The following is a 27,625-nucleotide window of genomic DNA, read 5'->3' on the forward strand; positions in this document are numbered from 1 at the left end:
GTCAAACAGAGAGACAAATGGCGTATGATATCACTTATGTGTGAAATCTAAAATATGACACTTATTTATAAAACAGAAACAGACTCACAGACATAGAAAACAAACCTGTGATTACTGAAGGGGGAATGGGGAGTAGAAAACAAAAAAAAAATAGACGGATGTGTTGTCCAGCTGAGGAGGGGACCAGACAATGAAAGAGAGGCAGAGGGGCTGAAAACACACTCTGTTTCCTGGCTGGGGGTCTCTGCATCAGTGGAGGGAGAGACAAGGAAGACACAGGGAGAAGCAATCCGGAGGACGATGCTGCAATTCTGTTTTGCATATGCTGGTGGGAGGTCCACCCGGGAGCCCAAGCCGGACACAAGAGTAGGATTCTGAGATTCAGACTTAGGAGTTATTGGAGAGCAGGTGATGAGAGAATGGGGGAGGGCTTGAGATGGGAGAAAATACAGCTTCAGCATCTGTTGATGACAGACTCAGAGGGAGGCATGAATCTCTGGAGGCTGCCCATGGTCCCTTGGAGGATGAGGTCAGGAAGACCGAAAGTTCCTTTCTCCAGCTTTCCTTTCCAGCCTGTGGCCCATGACACAGACTGAGGGCGTGGGGGGCGGGAACAAGGTCCAGTTCACTGTGGGCATTCTGCCTCTGCCTTTTTAGAATAAGCCATGTCCAAGTTTCCTCTTCTGCCTCCTCTCCAAACTGTGTGTCCGACCCACACAGTTAAGAAGGGGTGGTCTGAAAGCTGGAGTTAGAAGGCTAAAACTCTAGACCCAGTGAGTGACGTGTAACACTGGTTAGACTGCAGGTACACAGCAACCCAGCCCCTGAGCAAATCCCAGCTTTGTCAGCTCCGTGACCTTGGGCAAGTGACCTAGCATCTCTGTACCTTTGTTTCCTTCCCTGTGAAATGGGGATGGTGATAGGACCTAGTTCCTATTTTCCGATTAACCCCAATAGGGTTATTGTGAGGAGGCAGTGAGTTAACACGTGAAATGATCTTACAACAAAGCCTGGTACCCAGTAAGTACTCAATAAATGTTAACAACGGTTACTATTACTATTATTACAATTGTCCACCTCTGACTCTGCAGTTTATTTTCAGCTCTCTCCTCTTCCCCAGACTTTTCTTCCAGCAAATCCTAAAATGATCCCCAGGGAGTCAGATATCTTAGGAGAATTTGAACAGCAAGTGTCAATCAGGCCCTGAAAATGGTGCTAGCCATGGTGGTTCTGCACTTCCAGCAGCTGGAGGGAGGGCTTTCCTCGGGCTGAGTGAGGCCTGAGCACTGCCCAGCCTGTCTGGAGGTCACGGCAAGCCATGGAGGCGGTGAGCGTCCTGCGTCTGTCCGCGGGCATAGCGGGAGGTCATTGGCATACCAGACTAGGAAGTAACTACAGTGCTAAAAAGCGTGGAGTGTGGATCCGAAAAGCAGTTCTGAAACCAGAGCTGCTTTCTGAAGCCGGGGTTCTGCACCCAGTCCTCTAGGATCCTGCGTTTCTACAGGTTCACCTTCTGATATCCTCCACACTCCGTCCCACCCTCAGGAGGCTCTGTAGTGGGACGGTCACCCATGAGGTGCAGTGCCATTTATGGCCTGCAGGGGGCTCTAGAGCTCTTCCATTCCCCATACTCTGGGTGGTGAGGGTACCCCGCATAAAACAATGGTTGTGTTTCCCCGGGCTGAACTACTATGCCGCCCTGGGAGGTAGGCGAAGAAAAGCTGGGGTTCGCTGGTCCCCCGTTGGTGTGTCCCAGTTCACGCATGCCCTCAGCCTGCTGTATCAGGTTCGGGCCGTTGTCCTTGTCACATTACCACCTAACACTGATCTGGGCTGTTTCCTCCACACCCTCTTAGGGGATGTCTCCGAAGGGCCAGCCTCCTGTCCCTGTGTGGGAAGGCAGGAAGAGGTTGTTGCTGCTTTGGCCTTCAAGGTGCCGCAAGTGTAGCCTCCAATTGCTGGGGTGTCAGCCTCTAGTAATCCAGTCCCTCAACCTGTTTGTCAGAGAAACATCATGCAGAGACAAGTTCCCTAAAAGACTCTGCTTACCCTGTTCGTCCCCAAAGCAACATTCAGTAGCTCTGGGTGCTACGCTAGAAGACTTCATTCAGCAGACGTGTTTACCTGATTGCTACTCTATCGATATATTTGGATGACGGAAATGACTTGTACCCACTAACGTCTAAGGATATGACCAACCTAACAAGTTAACATCTGCAAAAAGTTAAAGATAGTCATTTAAAAAACAGTTTGAAAAAACTGCATATAATCATTCTTTGAAGCTTTGTCAAAAGTAGAAAAAAATAAGGGAAATGTGTTTCTTGATCAGATCAGTTTAAGAAAAACACCCATGGGTAGGGTTGCCAGATTTAGCAAATATCACATGGGACATACTTACACTAAAAAAATATTTGTTGTTTATCTAAAATTCAAATGCAACCAAGGGTCCTGTATTTTACTGGGCAACTTTACCCACAGTCCAAGGATAGAGGGATTCATTCAGAGGAAATTTCCTATTCACCACCTTGGGTCCCAAGTCATAATTCCTTCTATAATCCCCTTGTGTTACATATGGAAACCCAAGCCACATTGATCGCATTAAACCAAGTAATCGGTTCAAGCACCCCAATCTCGCTCCTGAGTAGGAAGGACTCTCATTGTGAAGTTGTATCAAAGGAATGAAAAGTAACTCCCAATAGATAACATAAAAAAATTAATAAGAACATCAAACATTTAATGTACTCCCACTATGTGCCTGACACTTGTGAATTACCTCTGTTTAATCTTCACAGCCACCCTGGGAAGTAGATACTATTCTGGAAACTAAAAGAGTATCTACAAGTCTAATTTCAGTACTTCTTGCAAAGACATGTAAATTTCTGGTCAATTACTTCCCAGGGAAAGAAAGGGGAGGGAAACAGAGAGACAGACTCCACTCCATCAACAAACCAGCTTATTCATAATGCAATGCCAGGTCTGTTGCTATTTGATGATGTGCCGATTCCACAGGAAACTGTCTTAATTTCAATGAATTATCACTGATTTGTATGGGTCTGTGGGAGAGAATTGGGTGGGAAACCCGTGTAACAACCTCCAGTAAGTTGGCCTTACAACTGAGGAAGACGTGTTACCCTTCGGGATAATAAACAGCTCATTTGCTGTGAATAAAGGCACACTCAAGCCACCCCGAACACTCGGTGACAATGACACGCAGATTCCAAATGTTCTCTGTAAGAAAAAACACCCTTTCTCCTAATCCTTCTTAAACTCAACAAGACTGATTGGTTTTTATTATTCATGAATTAATTTTTTACTCAGGGTCCAACAAGGGAATTCAAGCTATAACGTTTCTCACCGATGGAGGGGGCGAAGAAAGCAGATCTCAGCCTGAGCGGCACAGCCAGAGTGTTGCTGGGATTCCTTGTGGGGTAGGACGTCTTGTTTGTTAAATCAGATAATAATCAATTAATAACCCAAAGCTTTGGGTTGTTGGGTATTTGGCGGGGTGGGGGGTGGTGGTGGTAGAAATTGAGTAAGAATATTGAAGTAGAAAAAAATTACAGACAGTCCTGGGACCTTGGTATACTCAGGTGGCTCCGATTATGTTTGGCTGATAGTATTAGGCTGGTGTCTGAGGCTGTCTCCTATTTCCAAGGCACACAAACAAAAAAAGGGGGGCAGGGATGAGAGAGGAAATAACAAAGGCCAAGCCAATTTCAAAAGTAATGCACAGATGAGTAGTTTGCACGTGAGCAGGTTCAGATCTGGGTATCGCCATGAAAATTCACAAAAGGGTCACAGGAATCCAGAGGGGATGGCTTCCGGACACGGTCCCTCCGATCTTTGCATCCAGAGAGCAGGCTGGGATACCCAGGAACAGAGACAGAAAGCCCTGGGAGACGCTGAACGGCCGAGAAGGCGATCAAGGGTGGCAAGGTGACTTTGCCTCTCTCTTCACCCAGCTCTGTTCCCAGCTCTTCACATGTGCCAAGTCATAACCCCCTTGTCCTCTGTGTGCCTTTGGTCTGCAAACTTCTCCTGAGATCGCAGCCAGAGGCACTAAGGAACACTGGGGGCAAGGAGAGGCAGAGCACGGCATGGGTCTCAGCTGATCGTGACAGGAAGGTCAGAATCCTTTACAAGAAACATCTCTGCCTTACCAGTTCAAAGGCAACACACCTGGCATTTCTCAAGGGGGCTGTGTGTCGGACACTGTATTCTCCTTTACCTTTGTCTGTTCATATTTCAGACACCAGGCATTTTCTTTGCCCCTGGATGAATTTAGACATGCAAACCTGAAGCCTTGGCATGTTATGCTTGCAGAAAAACATTTACGTTTGGAGGCAAGACACAGCAACCCTCATACAGTTACTATGAGGGAATGGTTATGAGAATTGCTTGGCGCTTTGGGGGGAGAAAAAGCTACAAGCTGTTATTACTGTTATAATTATTACAACCATTGCATTCTTGCTATCATTTCTGTGAAAGCGGTGTTCTTTCTGCCAAAGCTTGTTAGCCTGACTGCTTAGGTAGACAATGTCAACATACCCACGGGACAAATGACAAAGAGTGAGGCTAAAGGAAAAGGCTGGATACTGCACTCTGCATGCAGGCTGAAGAGATGTCTCACCATCAAAAGCAATGTTTCCTCCCGATCGATTAGGAGGGCAAAAACAAAAGCATAGACCAGCTCATTCACTCACATCACCAGGATCCCAAACTAGAGCTCCAAGTGTGAGGAAGTGAGGTGAGAGAGCAGAGAGATGGAAAAGTTGGCTTCGAATAAAGTGTGGGGCATCCTGATCGCCTCTCACCCGTACCTCCTCGGGTAACAGACAATCAACCTGCAATGTGCTTTCAACAGGAGGTTTTTACCCTCTTTGATTTCCCTACCAAATGCAACCAGTGGGTCAAGGTCTTAATGGCTGAAGTAGAATGAGGTGGCCCGTAACAGCCATTCTGCTTTGGGACTTCTCTCAACCAATCATGCTCAGCACCTCAAAACAATTCCAACACACCCGAGCACTCACACACACATACTTACAAATGTGCTCAGGTAGACACACACACACACACACACACACACACACACGTACCCTATATGCCTTCCTCTAAAACATATAAAACCAAAGAGGGATAAATAAGCTAGAGCAAGTTGGAATGAAAATAGAGGGAAAACATAAGTAAAGACAAAGGACAATGTTAAATAGAGAGATACGAGAGAATTTCATTCGAAACATCACCCTTCACATCGTCAACCCCCCAACTACAGCATTTCCTTAGGACTGTATTTTCTTGTTCTCTGTCTTTCGGAAACCAAGAACACAGGAAAAGACCAGTGATGCTCAAAAACCTCTTGCTGGGTATCTTTTTAAAAATACAAGCCAGGTAAAAACACCAAAAACGTAAAGGTAAGTAAATATAATACTTTAAGAATTATATAACAAGAAAAGGGAAAAACATTATGAACGTAAGTTATTTTGAGCAGTTAAAAAAATAAAGTTAAAATAACACTTAGCATTGGGGTTTTGAAACTCACAGCTTCCTCCATAGGAAGACCTGACTCTAATTGGGCACTTCACATTGGTGCAATTTTAATGCAGTGTTTCAGTAAACACTCACGGTCAGGCGTGAGGCTGGCTGCTACTGTAATTGGCAGGAGAGGATTCTGATGTAGTTTAAAATGAAAACTGATCACATTTAAAACCAGGAGATAAAAACAAAAGCTTGTTGGAGTTTGTTTAACTGCCTTTTGACCTCCGGATGAAATGACATTGAGAAGCAAAATAACATTATCCAGAAAACCATTCCCAGAAAAGGCTCAATCCTGGGGACGCTGAATGACAGTGTTGAAAAGACGAATATTTTTTAAAGTCATAAGGAACAGAGGAGAGAAATTTAAAGGCGGGCAGGCGGGGGTGTGGAGAGGAAGAGAAGGAAAACAAAATTCTTTGGGACAAAACGTGTGTAGGTTAAAAAGCATGGCAAATGAAGATGTAAAAACAATTATGTCTCTAACCCCCAGGAAAACTTTTATTTGGAGCTTATTTTAACCCGAGACCACACAATCCTGAATTTAAGGCATTTAGCCAATAGATTTTTTTTTTTTAACCTCATCCAGTTTCATATCGAAAGTCCCATGGGCAAATGAAAACCAGTCTGATTTTCCTTGACGTAAGAATACATTTGACCTTTAGCGATAAGACTGTTGATGGCCATATCCAGGGAGAGAAGGGTTAGTCGGGGACCTGGGGAAGAACCGCCTGCCTCTTTGAGTGTGGCCATCTGTTCTCCGGGAGAAGAGCAGGCCGGCCTGCTCGCCCTCTCCAGGGTCTGCCAGCCCTACCCAGGCCCAGAAAACTGAAGAGAGCCTCTTAGGAAAAACTGAACTCCTCCGATGGCAGGGACAGCCAGCCCTGTTGGGTTGCTCTGGGCTCCCTCCCACACCACGGAAAAACCCCAAGGCGCACAGCCCCTCGCTGGAATGTGGCCACAGCCTGACCTCAATCCAGGCAAGGGGTAAAAGGCAGGCCAGCAGGGGCCGGCTTTAAACAGCAGAGCCCCTCGTCTCCCATCTGAAAGGGGAGCCCGCCGTGGCTCTCACACACGTGCACACACAGACACTTTCCTAGGAACAGATGCGGCTTTTGGTGCCTCGGCATTTGCAGACATCCTCTGTATCAGGGGTGTTAACGGCAACAAAAAAGAGCTTGACACTCTCTTAAGCCAATGCTTATAAGTAGAGGGGCTATTAAAATCCTTTCTGTTCTAATCCTGATCTACAGAAAGGCACTCTAGGTAGGCAGACACATCAGTGCACTCACAGGAGGGGTGGGGGGCTGGGGCCATACGTGGGCTCCAAGTTTCCCACTTGTCTGGTTTGTCCATGTCTTTTGCTGGGTGGTTGATCGTGGCAGTGCAAAGGGCTGGGGTGGTCTCTGCTCCCAGGGACAAATTGAGCCCGTGTTCTCCTACAGTCTGCCCCCACACACACATCGAGAGTGAGGGTACCCCCGCAGAACCTGCGAGCCAGCTGGCAGTCACAGGTGCAAGGAGGCCCCTCCAGAGCCCTGCTTCCCCCAGCGAAGCCCCTAGAGCCACTGACCAGCATGCACCCACAGTCCTCCAGTGACCTCCTTCCAGTGTGGCCCAGTAAGTGTGCCAGGAAATGCTCCAGCCTGCCACAGGGGGGGCGGGTCACACTGTCACAAGTGGTGAGGGTCACATGCCCAGTGGCCTAGGGAAGAAACACGCCCCCAGTGACTGACCTCTCCCAGGCACTGCCCTGACAACTGCTCCCAGAAAGCAGTCTGGCCCTCCCACCCCCTTCCCCGGGACAGCCCTGTCATTATCAGGGAAAGGTCAGCGGCCTCACTAGAGGTAGGGGGAGCGTGTGTGGGTGGGTGGGCGTGCTGGCCCAGGAAGGGTTAATCTGCCGGCCAGCCAGCACAGGGGTCACTCTGATGTACAGAGAAGTTGAGCATCCCAGTCCCCCAGAGCTGGTCTGCTAATTACATTTGCAATTATAAACACCGCAACCTCCCTGTGCAGGGACCTGGCCATACCAGCGGATGGGACAACCAGGATGTGAGCCTGCTGCAAGCCACCCCAGCCACACCAGGGGACACCGGGGGCAGTAGAAGCCCATGGGGCCCGTGGACCCCTCCTCCGAGGAATGATCATGCATTGACAGTTCCCCGGAGGTCCAACGCTCCTGAGCCTGAGAAAGGGGATGGTCAGCAGAGAGGAAGTCCAATCAGGAGTCACCAGCACTTGGACCTTTGTTTATCCCTAGAAGTCAGCAAATGGCCCCAGGGGCAGGAGGTGAGCTCAGATATGTCTGCTTCCAGTCCATTCTCCAGCTGAGCCCTTCGGGGCTTCCTGGCCTGGTCTGTGGACCCTCTGCTGGCGCCCCACACATCCTCTGGGAACCATGGCCACGGTGGAGGACATCGGAGGTTCAGCACTCAAGCTGTGCAATCCCCAGGGGACTGTTCTGCCAAAAGCCACCCAGCTTCAAGCCAGAAGCTCCCAGCAAAGTTGGGAGGAGTCCTAACGAATTCTGGGCAGACCTCCTGGTCAAGCTGGAAGAGACTGGGAGGACTGGAGCTTGCAGAGACAAAGAGCTGAATGATGGCTGGTAGGTGTGAAAAGGCACCAGCCTGGGGTGTTCAGGGTGTGGGCTGGACTTGACTTTGAAGAGGTGGATTAGGCTCTGCATCCCTGCTATTCTGTCCTCGTAAATGAGAACCACAAAGAAATCATACTGAGAAAACCACCTAAAGCGTCCAGAAGACACGTTCTAAGGAAGGGCGCTGCAGAACCGGGTCAAAAGCATCTCAGCTCTTGTCTAAATGTTTGACTGAACTCGCTTTCCTTTTGAATTCTGCTCATTCACACAGCCAGCTCCATAGCCCACCTCCCATGCAAACACCCTGACAATGTCTCTCCACCCCACACCTTCCTTTGGGCTGCCAGACTTGTACAGAGCTTCCCAGTTCCTGTGCTCAAAAGAAGCTGGGCATTTTGTAGAGGACTGAAGAAGGAGACAAACTCTCACTGAGTTTAGATTATCTTAAAATTAAAAAAAAGAAAAGAAAGCATTTGGCAATATGTCCCATTATCAGGAACACAAATCAATCAGACAGAGTCACAAGGGCCCCCTGGGCTAGAGCCGGGACACTTCGAGAAGGCGGGGTTGTGACATGAAATCCCTACCACAGCCACTTCCCTCACAGAGCTTTCCCCGTAAGTCCCCTCTGTCTCTCCTCTCCCGGACTAAATGGAATATGTATTGATTCCTCCAAATCAATAGAATGAAAAGGTTCTTGTTTGGTGGGTCAGTCTGTTTCTTCATATACATTTGTTTAAGAAACATCTTTTTCGTATGTTCCAATTGTTGGTAAAAATTGAGGACTGTTTCTAAAATGGAGTTGCGGAAATAAGCTCCGAGAGGAAATTTCCAGTTGATGTCAAGATCTCACTCAGCTGGAAAGGGCCTTGCCCAGGACTGGGGCCCTCTGATTTCCTGCTAAGCTTGTCGCCCTCAGGCCTGAACAAGCCCATCCTCTTCCACGGCAGCCCACACCTTCCAGAGGGGGCTGCAGACACCGAAAGGTTTATTTCCTGGAGCCCCTCCCTCAGAAAACCAAGATGAATGTCCTCCCGTGATTTATTTTTAAATGTACCATTAAAAATTAATTCCCCCCTTTGTTTTTCTCTGGGTCACTGATTCTGAATTACCATGTGGCATTTTTCCTACTTGTGAACCCACATATTTTACCTTTGGGACAGTTTGTTCTCTGTTTCTTTAACATCAGCAAAGTGGTCATCGGATGGTGGGTGACGAAGCCCCCCCGCAACTCCCCAGATTGTCTGCCAAGGATCTCCATCGGGGTCCGTCCCCAACGCATTTGTACACAGGCCCACACAAGCCAGCGCACTCACTCCGACTCTGCTGATTATATATGTACATAAAATATTGATTAGAAATGGTAATGGAGTCACCTACAGGATTGGCTACAGGAAAATGAAAATGAAGGAGAGAAAGGTATGAAGGTCCCAGTGTATCTGTGTGTGTGTGTGTGAAAGTGAATTTCTCACCTGGAAAGTGAAAATAACTCTAAAATATTAAAGATCGCTCTCTGTATATTAGCAGGTGAAAGGGAAGTCTGGGGAGTTCTTCCTCGCTGGACTGTGGTCCCTGCGCCCTTGAGTTTTTTTTTCAAGTCCGGGAATGTCAACTAAGGCAAATAGGTAGAAACTATCTGTACAGAGCACTCGAACCCACCCAGTCTCGTATAGGTTCCAGAGAAACCTCGGCACCATAATGGATGGATTCATTCTACCGTCCTTCCAACAAACCAGAGAATGCAGTCCTGTGTCTTGTCACTTTGCTACCAGGGGGCTCTAAAGCTACTTGTTGTGAAGCAGAGAAACACCGGGGGGTGGTGGTCAGAAAGCTGCCTCCCCCAACAGCAGCCTCCGACCTCTACAAGCTCGTCCTTGGCAATTTTGTACCCCAGTAACCACAGCAGAGGTATGCCTTCTCCAGAAGGCACGCACCTGTGTATGGGGGCCCGGCTCACTAACGCTTGGACTGCAGCCCAGCAGGTTTGGGGCTCTGAGAAACGGCATCTCACCGGGATGCTTAGATCCTCCGTAGAAGAAGCAGGCACGTTTCTGGCTTTTCCTGTGCCCCATGGAGTGAGAAGCTAATTCTTTGCAAAAACAAACAAACAAAAACAAGAAGGCTAGGGAGTCCAAATCCAGATCACTATCAGGCTTACTTTATAATTGATTTCCACTTCAAACCCTTCCCAGGCACCCAGGACCTCGGCTACCTCATTCCCCTTTGCTGCTTCCCTGACATTCCTTCTTTGCCCATATTTCTCCTCAAACTCAAGCCAGGGTTGCCGTCAACTCGATGAATTACCCAGCTGCTAAATCCCCCATCTCTCTTTGCTTTCCTGGTCAACATAATCAAAAGATGTACTTCCCCCATACAAAATTTCATATTTATTGACTGTGACTTGATCCAGGGACAAATACATAGATATTTCAAGCTCAACTAAAGAAGTCACCTCTGGAGAGATGAAAACTAAATAATTTAAATATCCAATATTTGTCGTACTTGGTAATTTTATGTGCGGAAATGCCCCACGAGCATCATACACAGTTCACAGTCTCACCCACCCAGGAGGTTTCTTTGGGGGCTCCCCCTCCCTTAGGGAGGGACCACCATACTGTGAAATGGGCCCCCACCCCAACTGCACCAGCCATACAAGCTGGGATCAGTATAACCTTTAAAGAGAATTAAAAGCCACTTTTCACACTGATGGAAATCTGAATCCAAGATCCCCCTCATCTCCTAATCCAATCGCCTTCTTCTGACACTCTGTTTCAATTCTGGCGGCACTGAAAGGACCCTCTGCCCAGGGAAACCCCAAAACTGGAATCAAAAATGTCAGCGTGGAGGCTGGACCCTGCGGTCGCCCCTCAGGAGACGCTGCTGTGAAGTTGCCTTCTCTCTTAGGCGCGGTCCACCTGGGGTTGGAGGTATTCAGTTCAGCGCTGGGCGTAATCACACTCACTGGGACCCCACGATATCCAGAGTATTGTTTTAGGGATGTCGTGGTTCCTGGGAGGAGGGGGTGGTACAAAAAACGAAAGGATGACCGAAGGAGAACTGACTTTAGTAGTTCAGCTTGCTTGGGTGGGGGGTGGGGGTGGGGGAGAGGAGGAAGAATAGCGAGAAGTTAAGCAGATCCACGAGAATCTAGAGTTTTCATTGTAGTATTATCTGAAGCCTTCCGGGGGAACCACATGGAGTGCGCCCACACCCAGACGCCCCGGACACCTGCCCGGAGCGCGGCGGCGCCTGGAGCGCCCGCGGGGAGCCCGGGACAGGTACCTGGGCAGGTGGGACGACGACCGCGGAGGGCCTGGGAGGGGAACGGCGGGTGGCCGGAGCAGGACCTCGCAAAGTCAAGGATGGTCGCGCGGGGCAGCGTTCGACCGTTTGGGGGATCAGTTGTGCGCGTCCCCACTCCGCGCACTCGGCAAGCTGCCCAAGTCCGGGGATCTGCGGTTACCCGGTGTCTAGCCCCGCAGCCCCCGCCGACCACCCGCGTGCAAGCGACTCAGACCACCCCAGGTTCCAGGGAGGCGAGCGCAAAGCCGCCCCGGGGCACGGAAATCACCCAGCACCGCCTTGCCTAAAGCCGAGAGCCAACTTTGCTTCCGCTGCAGCGTCCAGCCGTTTGTCCCCACTCCTGGAGGGAGGCGGGCATCCCGTGGCGGGGCATGCGGGGCGCAGTCTAACCCGGCCGCGCCGCCCGCACCCCTGGGAGCAGGTGGCGGGGGGGCTTGGGTCCACCGCGCCGCGTGCGCGCCCTCGGGGAGCCGCTCTGGGACCGTAGCGCGGGACCGTGCTCGCCTCTCTGTTTCCAAACCTGCGCGGCACGTTCAGTTTCGCTCCCTTGCCTGGACCGCTTCTGGTCCCCCGCATGAAAATAAACATTAAAGTCAAAGGGCCCGCAGGGACGCTTTCCCGAGTGGGGACGGGACATCCTTGAGACATTACCGCACCTGTTCTGGGCTCGCTCCTCCCCATTCCACAGAAACTCAAATATTTTCTCCCCGCGGGGGACGATCGGAGTGAATGCGAAAAGCTTTGCTCTTACCTAAGAGTGAGGGTTTGTCAAAATGCGGGATGGCGGGGCGGGGGGGAGGGGCGGGTGAGGGAAAAGTTAGAGTCGGGTTCACCCCCAGAAGGAAACCCAGAAAAGTGTGCGGTTTTCCCCTTCCGACGTCCCCCCCAAGTGCCCTCACCTCCCCCCCGCCACCCCCGGGGTCCCTGCCACTTCAAGAATGCCTAGAAGAACTGCGACACTCAAGACAGACGGCCGGACAGGCAGAAGGACAGACACAGACGGAGAAGCCGAGCACCTACTGGTTGTGGTAGCCGAGGGGGTCAGGGACGCAGAGTTCGGACACGTCCATCAGTCCCGTTTTAGCATTCCCAGTTGGTAGAGAAAAGGCGGCGGGGAGATCACGCGGAAGAGCGAGTGAAGGGCACCGGCGAGGTGCGAGTCCGGGTAGGGGCACGGTGAGCCGGCCAAGGCGGAGTGGGTGGATGGAAGCGCCGCGGCGGGGCGCGAGGGAGGCCGAGAGCCGTGCGCGCCCAGCCCAGAGCTCCCGCACTCGGGCACACACTCCTGTGCGGGCAGAGGGGATGCGAAGCGGTGGAGGCGGCTCGGGCACCAGAGACTTGGAGCCCGCTAACCCTACTGTAGCTTTAAGGCTGGGAGACTGATGTATGGTTTGGCTCCTATTGGCTATCTCTCAGGGGCTGGACTTAAAGTGACAGAATCGAGCTGGGGTGGGGGGAGGGGGGTGAGCCAGAGAGACTTCAATGGAACCAGGCGCTCGCGCGAGGTCCCCACCTCAGGAGGAGTAGGAGAACTGTGCTGTAGAGCCGCAAGGCCTGTCCTCTCGCCATTAAAGAAAAAAAAAATTTTTTTTTTAGCCCAACTGGCTGGTGGGGCTGGGGACTTGAAAGGTGTGCCCCTTATATATCCTCTCCACCCCCAACCCCCAGTCTGATCTTTTAACTGGCAAGTCCAGCAAACTCATCTCAGCCTTTTGGAAGGGGTCTTTTTTAAATTTAAAAACGAGACCCATTTCTCCTCCCGCCTATCAAAAAGAAGAGGCCAGCTCCTTAGAAATTCAGAGCCTCACACCTGGTGTTTGGTGCATAAAAGTGCAAAGGGTCAGGCCTGTAGGTGAGCCCCAGCAAGAGAGGGGATGCTTCCCTTCCCAGCTCTCATCACCTGGGCCAGTGGGTTCTGAACAGCTCTCACAGGACTAGACGGCAGGGCTTGATGCTATAAAACACTCAAGATGTATACAGTGATGTTCTCTTCATTGGCAACCCTCAGAAATGTTCCCAGGACACAGACACAAGCAAATAAATTCCTGTCTGCTTAGAAAAACACAACTATGGTTAAAACAACCAACTTACCAGCCACATCCACTTCACGGCACAAGTAGACACTTCAACATACACACCTGAATCCCCAGCTACGAACATACCTGCATCCCTGTCTGCTGCTGTCTCCATGAACCCGAGTATTACTGTACCAAAACCAGCTGTAAGTCGAGCCCCAGTCCTTCTTCTGGGGCTTGTCATCTTTTGAGATGTGCCAGCCACAGGGATAATAATCAATCTGATGATTCAAATGAGTGTGGGGAGGGGATAGGTATAGAATTATTTAAAAGGGAGGGGAAAAAAAGCCCTCAAGAGAGACCATCACCTTATTCTCCTATAGTCTACAAAAGACAATGAGCAGTAGGGGGGAAAACATCATTTTATCATCAGAATAAAGTCTAAATGGATTGTAACTGCAGGCAGTGTTCAAGCACTTCAGGAATAAAAGCAGGAGGGTTGTGAGAAACCCCAGGAGGGGCCGGCCGCCGGGGAGGGGCTGGGGAATGGGCGGCAGGACGGCAGATGATACTTGACTTGGATAAATGGAAGCTCGTGCAGGCTGGGAAACCGAGCTGAGGTTTTTCCTCTGTGCTGAAGTGGAGGACCGCGTGGGATTCTCCAGGCTCGGGGCGCTGGCAGGTATCTCATAGAGAGATGGATGAAGATGTCGGCTCTGTCAGTAGAGCCCCCAGCAGCCCTGGATTTTTTTTGTAATCACATAGGTACTTGGTTACATCGGAAATGGAAAGAGGGGTGCAGAGATCCAACCACCATGTCTTGCCAAGACCTCAGACTGGCTTCTCTGCATCCTTTCTGGCCCCTGGAAATCCACTCGCTAAGCACTTAGCAGCCAGGGAGCGCTTTGTAAAATGAACATCCAAAGTCCCCTTCGAAATTTGTTGCATTTAGGAAAGAGACCCCAGTCCTTCCCCATGGCCAACCAGCACCCCCCAGATAACAAGCGCCTATGTGTCTCCACGCCCTGTCTCAGCCCGTGAGGTGGCCCCCTCAGGCTTTGTCCCTGCCACCGAGGACGTCCCAGCTTCCAGATCACATCAGAAGCTTCTGCTATTTGCCTTGCTTCAGGTAATTTATTAGTTTGCAATTATACATATATTGGTATGACAAATACCACCCCCTGAATGCATGTGCGCGTGCGCGCGTGCACACACACACACACACACACACACACACACGCACCACTAGACTGTAAGCTCTGTAAGGGCAGGGACCTTGTCTGTTTTTGTTCACTGGAGAATCCCCAGTGTTTACCAGTGCCTGGCACATGGCAGTTGCTTGATTAAAAACTCTGTTGAATGAAATGTCAGACCATAGCAGTTTAGAGTGGGGCGGGGGCCGTCTGCTGTGGGGACAGGCTGGCTGCCCCTCAGGGACTTAGCTCCTAACAGGTTGTTTGAGATCCACTGGGTATTTTCGGGGGTGCACTTTTTGTAAACTGGAGATAGAGCACACTCAGTGGAGTGTGAAAAGAAAGACAACTTCACAGCTTGGAGTGGATGCAAAGCCACTGGGTGCAAATGAGGGAAAACAGAAAGTCTGTGTTGGTTCAAAACATATACACACTACTGTATATAAAATAGATAACAAGTACCTACTGTATAGCAGAAGGAACTCTGCTCAATATTCTGTAATGGCCTATATGGGAAGAGCATCTACACAAAAGCGGGTATATCTATAACTGATTTGCGTGGCTATGCAGCAGAGAAACACAACACTGTAAATCAACTATACTCCAGTAAAAATTAACATGAAAAAAGCCAGGCTCACGCCCGCACAACTGCTGTCAGCATACAAGGCACAGGGGCACAGGTAGCTAAGGGCCTCACCCCTGTGCCCTAGCTGAGTGTCCTCCAGGGCGAGAAAGAGGTCCCTGAGCTCCAGCCCTCTTTGGTCGTCCTCCTCTGCAGTGACTGTCCAGCCCCATCACACACGGCCCTGGAGCAGAGTTCTTCCTCCCTTCCCTCCATGGCAAGTGTGAGCCTGCAGACTCCACTGCAGGGGAGGAGAGGGCCCACCGGCATGGACACCCTGGGGAACCTGATCCAGCTGGCAGGGCCAGGCTTCTCCTGTGGTTTCCCAGGCAAGTGCGGCCAGGACACACACTCTTTGTGGGACCAGTTTTTCTCCTCCCCTCTGTCCCCAGCCAGCTCATGGCGGGTGGGGTTCCTTCCCAAAGCCAGGGTGGGTTCCGGGCCTCTAGCTGGAGGGCGAGTGCAGAGGATGCCTGGGCTCTGGTCCTGACCATTTTGCATGGCCTGGCCGAAGTCATCTCTTCTCCAGAAAGCAAAGGTGGTACTGGGGGGTAGAGTCAGGGTGGGCAGATCTCTTGGGCTCCCGCAAGCTCGGAAGTCGTTCGGCCCATCATCTTCTCAATCTTCCACTGCCCACCCGGAGCAGGTACTATTTCTAGCCCACCCCCACCCCAGCAAAAAGCTCTAAGCCACCTCTTTACTCTCCTCTGTCCCCATATTGGCACCCCCAGGTGGGCAAGTCAGCCCAAGGAGAATGGAACAAAAAGCATCGGACACAGGAATTGTGGAGGGTAGAAGGGGAACAGCAACTGACATATTTCTTGTGACACACTCCTTTAAATGGACATTTCTTACATTCACAAGACCTTATGGCTGGGGGGCGGGGGGTGGGAGTGGGGAGGGTTCGGGCAATCATTTAGAACCATCATCAGACTTTATAAATAAGGAAATTTTTAAGTGGCCCTGTGTGGTGGAGTGACCTACCCAAGGTCACACAGTGAAGAACTGACAAAGCATGGATTTCTACTTATTCTATTCCTAGTTCTTTGTATGCAGGTCTCTTCACTTTCCCTCCTCCCTCCTTCCCCAAGTTCAAGCTCTCTCCTAAGGAATATTCCACTCTTCCCCAAGTGGAAGAGTGTGGACCCTTCCCCAAGTGGTTTCCTTGGGGTTGGGTTCCAGGAGGCAGATAAATAGGAAAAGATTCCCAGACACTGCTCTGCCTGTTCTGTCCCCCAAACCTATGTTTCCCTGGATACAAAAAGCACCCAGTGTCTCACAAATAGCCGAACCCAGGTCCACACTATCCACCCGCTCTTTCCCATCCCAGTCTGGCTAAGTCCTAGAATGGGCTGTCTGAATGCCTGCACCTGGATCTTGAGGACCACTCAAGCTGCCTAGCCATAATCTATGCAGCTGAACCCAGAGCATCATCCGTTGCCACAAATGTAGTGAAGATCTCCGCCCTTGGAGTGTGTGCTGTCTCGAGGTGCCTCCCCACCCTGCTCTGACACTGATCTTTTCTGCACAGGAAACAACAGCAGCAAGCAATGTCTCTCAGATTTCTGAATCCCCTCCCTGCACTGGCTACTCTCCAGCCCAACAATGAGGAGGCTTTTCTCCTCTTTCAAGCCAGGCAACCCAGCAGGAGGACCTGATGGCCTCATCACAAAAGACAAGACCCAATAGGAGTTTCTGGAGATCCTGCCACATTCTCCCTAAGCACAGTGAACGCGAGACACTAATTATTTATAGCATCCCTGTCCCTCGACGGCATCCACCTTCACTGCACCAAGTTTCCAGGTGAGAACGATGCCTACAAGGCGTGTAGTTACTCCTTACCACCAGCCCAGGAAGGAGAGGGTGCCTCCATGGAACTGTCTGATCACAATCCACGCCAGGGTAAGCACTGTTCCACCCCAGGGTGAGCACTGGGGGAGGTGAGCTGGGAGAGTGCATCCATTGATAGTCCGTGAGGACTAAGATGGGCCCAGCCTGGACAGTGAGCCTGACCTGGGCATCTCTGGGGATCTTGCTGATCAAGCCAGGGCTCTGTGAACTCCTGGCCAGAGAAAATGTCCCCGACCACACACCCCTGTGGGCCCGCTGTCTTCTCAAGGCTTGAATTTTGGGATGTGGAGTTATATCCCCCTGTGCTGGTCAGCAGACTGGCAGCCCACTGGCTGGCACACGTCCCAAGGATCATAATGAACTGATAACGCTAATACAATGCGAGTTTGTGCTCCCATAATAGTCTCCTGCTGACAGATAAATGCTGCGGAAACATGATGGCTTTTCCTGAAGCTGTAAGGGGCTATTATTGGGGCAAGAAGGCTCGTGTCCTGTTGGCACTGCCACCGTGACACCAAAGATGAAATGTGAAGGGGGCTACGTCTTGAGTGGATAAATGCTTGGGGTCCCTCCCACCACTACTATCCACTTCATTATCTGAAACCCCTACCAGGGGTATTGGAGGAATAACTTCCAGATATTTCAAAGCTCTGTGATTATCATTTTTTTTTCCCTGAGTCTCAAGATTCCATTCTCACTAACACAGCTGCATGGCATATTGAAGTTCTCTGTGTGCCCAAAAGATTCCTTTCCCTGTGCAAGACGGCAACTGCAGTGAGCAGGCAGGAAGGTGAGACGTGTCCCTCCAAAGAAACAGAGATCTTTCCCCTTCCTCATCTCCCGGAGAATAGGAACACATCATGACTCTAAGAGCTTTGCCACCTGCCCAATTTTGGGAAGAAGAGAGAGGAACAGGAGGGGGAGTACAAAGAGAGGAAGAAAGAGGAGGTACAGAACGAGGAGGAGGGTCAGTGGAGAAGAATGTACCTTGATAGCGCCTGGTACCTAAAAGGCATTAAACGACTCGCTATTGACTGAATGAATGAGCTGCCTAATTAAGTATTTTCCATTACAGTGGATGGTGGATTTTTATCAAAACTAATAACAAAGAAATCTGACCTTATTTTCATCTGTGTCACATATTAATTTATCACCCAATTTCTTGTGACTTTTGCATCAGTTTGTGCATAAAACATGATCGATTTCAAATATCAAACAAGCGGTTTGTTTCTAGGGCCTTATCATCAGTAAAAGGCCAGATTTTCTTTGACGATAGCTTTTTTTTTTAATATATTTGTATTTTTTTCAGAGTTATGTTTTATTCAGTGGGAATTTTTAGAACTGCAAGCCCCCAAGACAGCATCTCAAGTGGCCCAGACAGAACCGCTCTGAGGAGGCGAGGGAAGGAGCCAAAACATACAGAAGTTTTGCAACGAAGGACAGGTGGGCTGAACATCAAAAGATGATTGTTAATGCAAGGAAGCCAATATCTCGAGTTAAGGAATTTAGCGTTTTTCTATGTATGGGAAGATGCAAGAGTCTGAGCTCACTGAAATCATTCCCTTCCTGTGCTGGATGACAGTTTTAACTGCCAAAGTCTCATGGTCAACAACTGGCCACAGGAGGAATGAAGAATTTGTTTGGCAAACTCAACAAATTATGCCTCCCGGTACATTTCTACTCTCAGAGACAATTACCTCAAAGAAATTATTAAATATGTGAAACTTTGGGAAAATTAATTGTAAGCTAACACACACGTGTTAAGTGTTGCCATTTAGTGGGAAACAAAGAAACGTGTTGGCTGAGCCTGTCTCCCTAGCGTTAATGATATAAAAGTCAACACGGGGAACGCTGAAACGCGACTTCATTTCCTAATGGCTCAATTAAGGTAGAACTTCTTATTTCATTATTCTTTAGAATAAAATGCATTTCATTTTTGCCCTAGTAAAATGTTTTATGGAGAGGGAAAAACAGCGCATGCTTTTAGGTTTTAGGAAAAATCAAATGTAAGTGTTTTATAAACTGTAAAGTGCTCAAGCTATGTAAAACATGATTAAGATGAGAGCTTTCAACTGTGTTTTTACATCAGAAACGTGCTGGCCAGCAGTTACCTTCCCAAATGTAAATTGTAATGAAGCCAGTCGCATCAGTGAAGTCCGCACCGCCCGGAAAGAGGTAATTATGAGTGTGTGCTTGTTAAGCCACTTCACTCAGGTCCCACTCTTTGTGATCCCATGGACCGTAGCCTCCCAGGCTCCTCTGCCCATGGGATTCTCCAGGCAGGAATACCAGAGTGAATTGCCATGCTCTCCTCCAGGGGATCTTCCAAACCCAGGAATCAAACAAACCTGCCTCTCTTATGGCTCCTGCATTGGCAGGTGGGTTCTTTACCACTAGCGCCACCTGGGAAGCAGTTATGAACGGGTTAGTACCAATTCCAGATGAAGGCTCCAGCCTTGGGGCCAGGGCCTCCCCTTACAACTTCATCCCTCGTAAACAATTAGCAACAAGCTTCACTAGAACTCCTGTCTTAGAAGGCTTTGCCTTTCCAGGAAGAACTAGGCAAGGCAGGAAGGGAAACTGCAGGAGGACCAAAGAAGGTTTAGAGAAATAGAGAAGAAGGCAGTCAACGGTACAAGATTTAATATGGATAAACACCGGTAATACACTTGTCAGCAATGACCCTAGAATGAGCCAGACTGTAGGAGAGCTGGTGGAAGGGCAGCGATGCAGAGAGAGATCGGGGTCAGGACAGATAGCACATCAAGCATGGGCCTCCAGCTCAATGGCATGATAAACACTGCTTTGGGGTAATTCTACAAAACCCAGCCGAGCAAGGAGCAGCCATAATTCCTCTTTACTCTCTCTTACTACAGGCACTGATGGAGTTTTATGCGCAGCCCAAGGGACTTGCTTTGAAAGCAGACTGGAAGGGTGATGAGGAAAGGACTGGAAGAGTGGTGAAGAAGGTGTCGAGGCCTCCCGAAGGCTGTCTGAGCCCCACACGGCGAGGGACAGACGTGGGACCATGTGGGATGGGTTGCCCCTCTGCACTGAAGGTCAACACCTGTGTTCAGAGCCCGAGTCGCACGCGCACACTGCAGGCGTCGTCGCTGGTCCCCTCGACCGCCTCCTTTTTCTCTCTGGTTCAGCACCCCACTCAGGCTGAGTCTCACCTCCACGTCCAGTCCATGAGGGCTGGTTTAGTGAGGGTCCCAGACGATGCACCCTAGAAGCTCAGGAGGGTAGCTCCCTGAATTCTTCCCTTTTTTTCCCTGCCCTCTGAGCACTGTTTCCTGGTGTGGTTTCTCTTTATACGCCCTCCGGAAGAGACATGCACGCCAGACACCCTGCTAAGCAGGTGGTGGCCAGCACAGTAGGCATCACATCACTTTGCTTGGCATCTGACCTGACCTCCCTCCCCTTCCCGTCGCCCTCCTTTCCCAGGCCTTATACTTCTCCAATGAAGTGTCAGCATTTTGTGTGTGTGTTTCTTCTTTTTCTGTCTTTTATTTATTTTAATTGGAGGATAATTACTTTACAATATTGTGATGGCTTTTGCCGTACATCAACAAGAATCAGCTGGCCTCCGGCTCTGTTTTCTAGCTGAGATCAAGACTGAATCAGCAAGTGGCTCAGGGCCACTGACTTTCTCACAGTTCACACTATTTTATTATTTACTATGCCTTGCTTGGTTGGGGAGGAGGAGCGTAATGAGTGCGATGATTGATGGGTTATGACGGGTGGGCACTGCACTAGTAACAGCCTCACTGGCTTACAAAGGCGTAGGTGGACCTTGCCACACCCACCCATTCACCCATCCATTCAGTCTGCTTGGTTCCAGTTCAGTTGCCAAGACATTCAAGTCAATGGTGTCGTCTGAAGCCAACCGTCAGGACCCCTGGCCCAGCATCCCTTCTCCACCGCCCTCTCTTCCAGTACATGCTGTGCTCTCCCTTCTCCCTGGTTTTCTTCATCCTGAGCTGAGCCACTTCCTGGGGTGACCACGTGTGCACCCACCCAACTCTGTGCTTAGTTTTAGCCTCAAGCACCGGGAAAGTCCAGGGGCTTCAGGAATAGGTCTATGGTCTCACATGGCAAAGTCTCCAGGGGCAGGTGGTTTCCTCTTTTGGGTGGGCTGTCCTTAGCATACTGGCTGTCACCTTCGCCTGATCCCCCTAGAGGTGAAGCTTGCTTCTCGTGGCGTAGGTACCACTTCCTCACCCAACGTGTCCAAAGCTGGGAAGAGGGTGTGTGCATATGTGAGTTTATGCTGGGAGAAATGTCCCCCCTGTGTCTCTAGTTTGTTTGTCTTGATTTGATTTGATTCCAGAGGAAAATCTTTCTTCCCCACTGCAGCAGACTTATCCTCACGTCTTCTCAGCCAGAATCCAGAACCACACTCACCCTAAACCAGTCACTGTCAGAGGAGAAATGATTGCCGTGATTGGTTTAAAATACATTTACTCCCTGAAGTGGGGGGAGAGGCTCTCTGCTCCTGAGAACATTAATGTTCAGTGACAAGCAAGATTCCCTTCTGTTACAGGAGGAAGCAGCAAAGGCTATTGGGTGAGCAACCAACAGTGTCTGCCACACCTGGGCCGTACCATCGGCAAATTGGTGGCGACTGGCTGCCCATGGATGCAAGCAAGAAGGGGGTCACCATCTGACGGGATGTAAAAACAGTGTAAAGCTAACTCTTAAGCCATGCTACGTTGTGTTCTCACCTTGCTGCAGCAAGTCGAAACAATGTCAGTGATAAAACGCTCTTCCCAGGACTTCCCTGAAATCTAGTGGTTCAGACTCTGCTTTCAGTGCATCCTATGCAGGGTGTGTGGGTTCGATCCCCGGTCAGGGAATTAAGAACCCACATGCTGTGTGGCATGGGCCAAAAAAAGGCAAAACAAAACTGTTGCAGTTGCTGTTGGGTTTTAATAATATATGTACTCTTCAAAATAACATATTCTTATTACTTGTCCTTTAATACAAATTGCATTCCACCTGAAGGTAATAAGTCAGCCACACACACACAAACTTAGCTCTAGGGGTGTTTCAAGAGTCCATTCTTAAAAACGTGGGTTCAACCAATCTCACTTAAGGCCTGTCTGTGTCTTGACCCCTGTGGTACTTCCTAAACACATCCTTGTGTTTAAATGGTAAATTCAAAGTAAACAGTGACAGCACAGGGATTTCTAGAGACAGGGAAAGAACTCGACTTACTTCAGTCTTGTTATTCTATGTGAAATTTTTATTTGCATTTAAAATTTAAAACAGTGAAACAGAACTGTGAGATGTAATATTCGCAAGCTCAAATATTAGTTTTTACATGAAAAATCTTTCTGGATTTGAATAATAACATTGAAACATTGAAATGTGTTCATGATTTTGAACTGTTTATTTTTAGATTATCAACAGTCAGGAAAATAATGATTATTATAATGACCACTTGATTATATCCCAGTGTAAATTGGTTGTAGAGGATGGCAGATCCGGGTATCAAATATTCAGGGTCTGCCCACCCTATTATCTGTTGTTCTGTCTCTTCCTGCCCCCAGCTGGGCTGGCGGTCCTGAGAAACAGAGAAAGGTGACTGACCACATTTTCCTAGGGTATCTTTAAGGGATACCTCCCTTGTGGCTCATCTGGTAAAGAATCCACCTGCAATGCACAAAACCTGGGTTTGATCCCTGGGTTGGAAAGATCCTCCGGAGAAGGGAAAGGCTACCCACTCCAGTATTCTAGCCTGGAGAACTCTGTGGATTGTATGGTCCTTGGGGTCGCAAATAATCGGACACGACTGAGCGACTTTCACTTTCACCTTCATCTTTAAGGGAACCATCTCCAAATAGGTCATCAGTAACCATCCCTGTGGGCTTCCCTGGAACCTGTGGGCTTCTCTGGTAGCTCAGCTGGTAAAGAATCAGCCTGCAATGCAGGAGACCCTGGTTCAATTCCTGAGTCTGGAAGATCTACTGGAGAAGGGATAGGCTACCCACTCCAGTATTCTTGAGCTTCCCTAGTGGCTCAGATGATAAAGAATCTGCCTGCAATGTGAGAGACCTGGGTTCAATCCCTGGGTTGGGAAGGTCCCCTGGAGGAGGGCATGGCAACCACTCCAGTATTCTTGCCTGGAGATTTCTGTGGACAGAGGAACCTGGTAGGCTACAGTCCATGCAGTCTCAAAGAGGTGGACATGACTGAGTGACTTACACTTTCACTTCAACCATCCTTGAGCCCAGAAAGTGTCCACACAGCCCCTCAGCACCTTCAGTTTGTCTCCATTTACTCTATCTTCCTCCAGTTGAATAATTCTGCCTGTGATCTCATACCAACAATAAAGACAGAAACTCTATTTCTTATTTATGATACGATAGATTCTTTCTTTTCGTCCATCACTAATATTGTAGCATTTTCATTTTCTCCTCTTTTTCCATTGCTCACTGAAGAACACCAACTCTAATATGACTGACTGTTCAGTGATGGGGGTGGAGAGGGTGGTGGGGAAGGACCGTTTATTGAGCATCACTCTGTGCTGGGCACTCAGCACTGTTCTGTTCTGACTCAAGGTTATCCACCCCACTTCACATCTGAGCTGGGTGTCAATACTTTCATTTTATCTGTTGAGGAGGGACTGGCTACCCAGTCCAGTATTTTTGCCTGGACAATCCCATGAACAGAGGAGCCTGATGGGCTACAGTCCATGGGGTTGCAAAGAATCAGACATGACTAAAATGACTGAGCACTAGCACACAGCCGATTAACAACGTTGTGATAGCTTCAGGTTAACAGCGAAGGGACTCAGCCAGCCATCCATATATATGCATCTATTCTCCCCCATCTATTTGCCATGAAATGATGGGACCGGATGCCATGATCTTAGTTTTCTGAATGTTGACTTTTAAGCCAGCTTTTTCACTCTCCTCTCTCACTTTCATTAAGAGGCTCTTTAGTTTTTCTTTACTTTCTGCAATAAGGGTGGTGTCATCTGCATATCTGAGGTTATTGATCATGATCACGGCATCTGGTCCCATCACTTCATGGCAAAGAGATGGGGAAACAATCAAAACAATGACAGATTTTATTTTGGGGGGCTCCAAAATCACTGCAGATGGTGATTGCAGCCATGAAATTAAAAGACACTTGCTCCTTGGAAGAAAAGCTATGACAAACCTAGACAGCATATTGAAAAGCAGAGACACTACTTTACCGACAAAGGTCCATCTAGTCAAGGCTATGGTTTTTCCAGGAGTCATGTATGGATGTGGGAGTTGGACTATAAAGAAAGCTGAGTACCGAAGAATTGATGCTTTTGAACCGTGATGTTGGAGAAGACTCTTGAGAGTCCCTTGAACTGCAAGGAAATCCAACCAGTCCATCCTAAAGGAAATCAGTCCTGAATATTCATTGGAAGGACTGATGCTGAAGCTGAAACTCCAATACTTGGGCCACCTGATTTGAAGAACCAACTCCTTGGAAAAGACCCTGATGCTGGGAAAAATTGAAGGCAGGAGGAGAAGGGGACGACAGAGGATGAGATAGTTGGATGGCATCACCAACATGATGGACATGAGTTTGAGTAAGCTCCAGGAGTTGGTGATGGACAGGGAGGCCTGGCGTGCTGCAGTCCATGGGGTCACAACGAGTCAGACACGACTGAGCGACTGAACTGAACTGATTCTCCCTAAACTTGCCTCCCATCTAGGCTGCCGCATAACTTTGAGCAGAATGCCAAAGGGTGAATTTTAACTTTCTATGACTTGGAGAAGGTGAAGGCAGCAGGAAGAAGACAGGAGTGGTGAAAAGAAAGTCTACTGCCAAGCCCCGCTTTGGCCCCATTAGGGCCAATTTGCTTGGTTGGAGCAGGTTCAAATCGGCAGCAATTCTGAAATCACCTGGATGCATGGGAATAGTTTCCGCAAACACCCAAGATAGCAGGATGCCCCCTCTGGATGGAGAATAAAGTCCCTAATAAAACAAGGAGGGCTCCTTACCCCATATTCCCTCCCTTTACAGTCTGAAAGGCCATCATGATATCAAACAGGTGGATTTATTTTCCTGTTTCTTCCAACACCCACCAATGCACATTCCCTTTTGTTCCTTGGAGCCTAGCTACCCCAGCCACTCTACCAGGGAGACTCACTTCTTGCCCCAGAAAATGCGTCTGTACAGAAATTTAGATTCAGAAACTCTTAACTGACAGCCAGTATGAGGGGTCACGGGAGAGGGACTTGCCCATCAACAGGAATGTTTTTGCCTATGGGATCATAAAGCATCATTTTAAAGCAGTGGTTTTCAAACTTCAAAAAAGAGCCCCAAAGAGTCTTTCATGGGATGGAAGTGTACGCAGCACTGTTACATAAAGCAGCAAAAAGCAGCTTGTTATGTTTGATGAGTTATCCCAGTCTCAGTCCTTCACCAACACCTCCAGGAAGTCCATGAACCACCTCTATGGAACCTCCAAGCCCCCTTGGAACATTCTTTGACAAAACGATCTCTCTAAAAATCAGTGTTCTCTCCCCTCCTACATTGTTGGTGGGAAGGTAAATTGGTACAGCCTCATGGAGAACAGTACGGAGGTTCCTTAAAAAAATAAAAATATAGCTACCATATGACCCTGCAGTCCCACCCCTAGGCATATATCTGGAGAAAAACATGATCCGAAAGGATACAAGCACCCCAATTGCAACACTGTTAAATTGCAACACTGTTTAAGATAGCCAAGATGTGAAAGAAACCTAAACATCAATCACCAGAGGAATGGTTAAAGAAGATACACACACACACACACACACACACAGAGGAATATTACTCAGTCGTCAAAACAGAATGTAATAATGCCATTTGGAGCAACATGGATGGATCTAGAGATAGTCATACTGAGTGAAGTAAGTCAGACAGAGAAGGAGAAATATTGCATGGCATCCTATATGTGGAATCTAAAAAGAAATTGTACAAATGAACTTATTTATGAAAGAGACTCACAGACTTAGAGAACGAACTTACGGTTGCTGGGGGGGGGTGGCGGTGAAGAATGGGAGGAAGGGATAATTAGGGAATCTGGGATCGACATACACATGACTATGTTTAAAATGGATAACCAACAAACACCTACCATATAGCACATGGAACTCTGCTTAACGTTATGTGGCAGCCTGCATTGCAGGTGGATTCTTTATCGCTGAGCCCCTGGGGAAGCGACTTTGTACCATACCTGATTTGAAATCCACCTGTACTTCATGACGCTGTTTGAGAACCAGCCACGGTTCGATACTCATACAGTACATGGTACCTGTACTGTACCCATCATGGGGGGAGGAGTTTTGGGGAGAACGGATACATGTATATGTATGGCTGAGTCCCTTTGATTGTTAGTTGGCTATGGTGAAAGTGAAGTTGCTCAGTCATGTATGACTCTTTGCGATCCCATTGACTGTAGCCTACCAGGCTCCTCTGTCCACAGCATTTTCCAGGCAAGAGTACTGGAGTGAGTTGCCATTTCCTTCTCTAGGGGATCTTCCCGACTCAGGGATCGAACCCAGTCTCCCACATTGCCGGCAATCGCTTTACCCTCTGAGCCACCAGGGAAGCTCCCTGTTGGTTGGCTATACCCTGATACAAAATAAAAGTTTTTTTTTTTTTTTAAGAACAGGAAAAGGTATATTAAAAAACAACAACAACACTGTTCTCCAAACAGCATTGAATCAATCAACAAATAAATAAATAAAACAAGAAACAGCTCTACTACAAATCAGACCCTGGCCTAGAATGGCATCCCCTTTGGAGGGGAAGTTAGAGGAAAAGTTGCAACCTGCCCAAACACCTTGCTTTTTTGTATCAATGCCCTTTGCCACTCAGAATGAGACCAACCCCATTCAGGTGGCCGCATATGTGAGCGAGGACCAAACTTGTCATCATGGGTAGTACAACTGGCTGGTTCCCAAACAGTGTCATGATGTACAGGTGGATTTCAAACCAGGTATGATATGAAGACGCTTCCCCAGTGACTCAGCGGTAAAGAGTCTGCCTGCAGTGCAGGAGACGCAGGAGAGATGGGTTCAGTCCCTGGGTTGGGAAGATCCTCTGGAGGAAGAAAGGGCAACCCACTTCAGTATTCTTGCTCGGAAAATCCTGTGGAGAGAGGAGCCTGGTAGGCTACAGCCCATTGGGTTGCAAAGAGTCGGACACGACTGATGTCTGAGCACACACACACAATATGAAGTCAGTTACCAGGAATGTTAATATTGGTAAAGTCTCCAGATTTGCAAGCATAATATTCGTAATCATTTAGTATGTAGTACTATTAAATGGCACTTAATAATATCACTTGCATTCACTTGTGTGGGAAGTGCTTTTTTGAGTAAGAGCAGAAGGTGTGAATCAAGATACAACTAATGTTTGTGAATTACAAGGAATGCTCTGATGCTGATGGGAAACAACCTCCAGGGAAATGCCTCCTGCTGTCTGTGTCGGGGGAAGCAGTTAGGAAGCACCAGTGAAGAGTCTGCCACTG

General features: G+C 48.8%; 1 protein-coding gene and 1 long non-coding RNA gene across 5 annotated transcripts in view; one reads left to right on the forward strand and one right to left on the reverse strand.

Annotated features, from left to right (window-relative positions):
• The window catches only part of ESRRB (estrogen related receptor beta), a 185,808-nt gene that overhangs the window by 102,034 nt on the left and 56,149 nt on the right, over positions 1-27,625 (reverse strand). Inside the window, exon 1 of one of the 2 annotated variants that reach the window (XM_086319503.1) lies at positions 12,455-12,771. The exons of the other annotated variant lie outside the window; for it this stretch is intronic. Within the exon in view, the coding sequence (XP_086175629.1) occupies positions 12,455-12,504 (50 nt within the window). The 5' untranslated portion in view covers positions 12,505-12,771. Of the gene's footprint in view, positions 1-12,454; positions 12,772-27,625 lie in introns of those variants that run through there. 2 annotated transcript variants of the gene reach the window in all.
• LOC147363964 (uncharacterized) lies at positions 18,892-26,806 on the forward strand. 3 transcript variants are annotated; one of them, XR_015133950.1, is made up of 4 exons: positions 18,892-19,003; positions 19,205-19,290; positions 19,992-20,174; positions 21,662-26,806. It is a non-coding gene; the product is annotated as an uncharacterized LOC147363964 (long non-coding RNA). The 3 variants fall into 3 exon arrangements; XR_015133949.1 differs by having other exon boundaries at positions 18,952-19,290; XR_015133951.1 differs by lacking the exons at positions 18,892-19,003; positions 19,205-19,290 and adding an exon at positions 19,523-19,775.

Source organism: Bos grunniens, chromosome 10 (assembly GCF_055505025.1).
Source record: "Bos grunniens cultivar Pamir isolate PY7600 chromosome 10, Bosgru_T2T1.0, whole genome shotgun sequence".
NCBI lineage: Eukaryota > Metazoa > Chordata > Mammalia > Artiodactyla > Bovidae > Bos > Bos grunniens.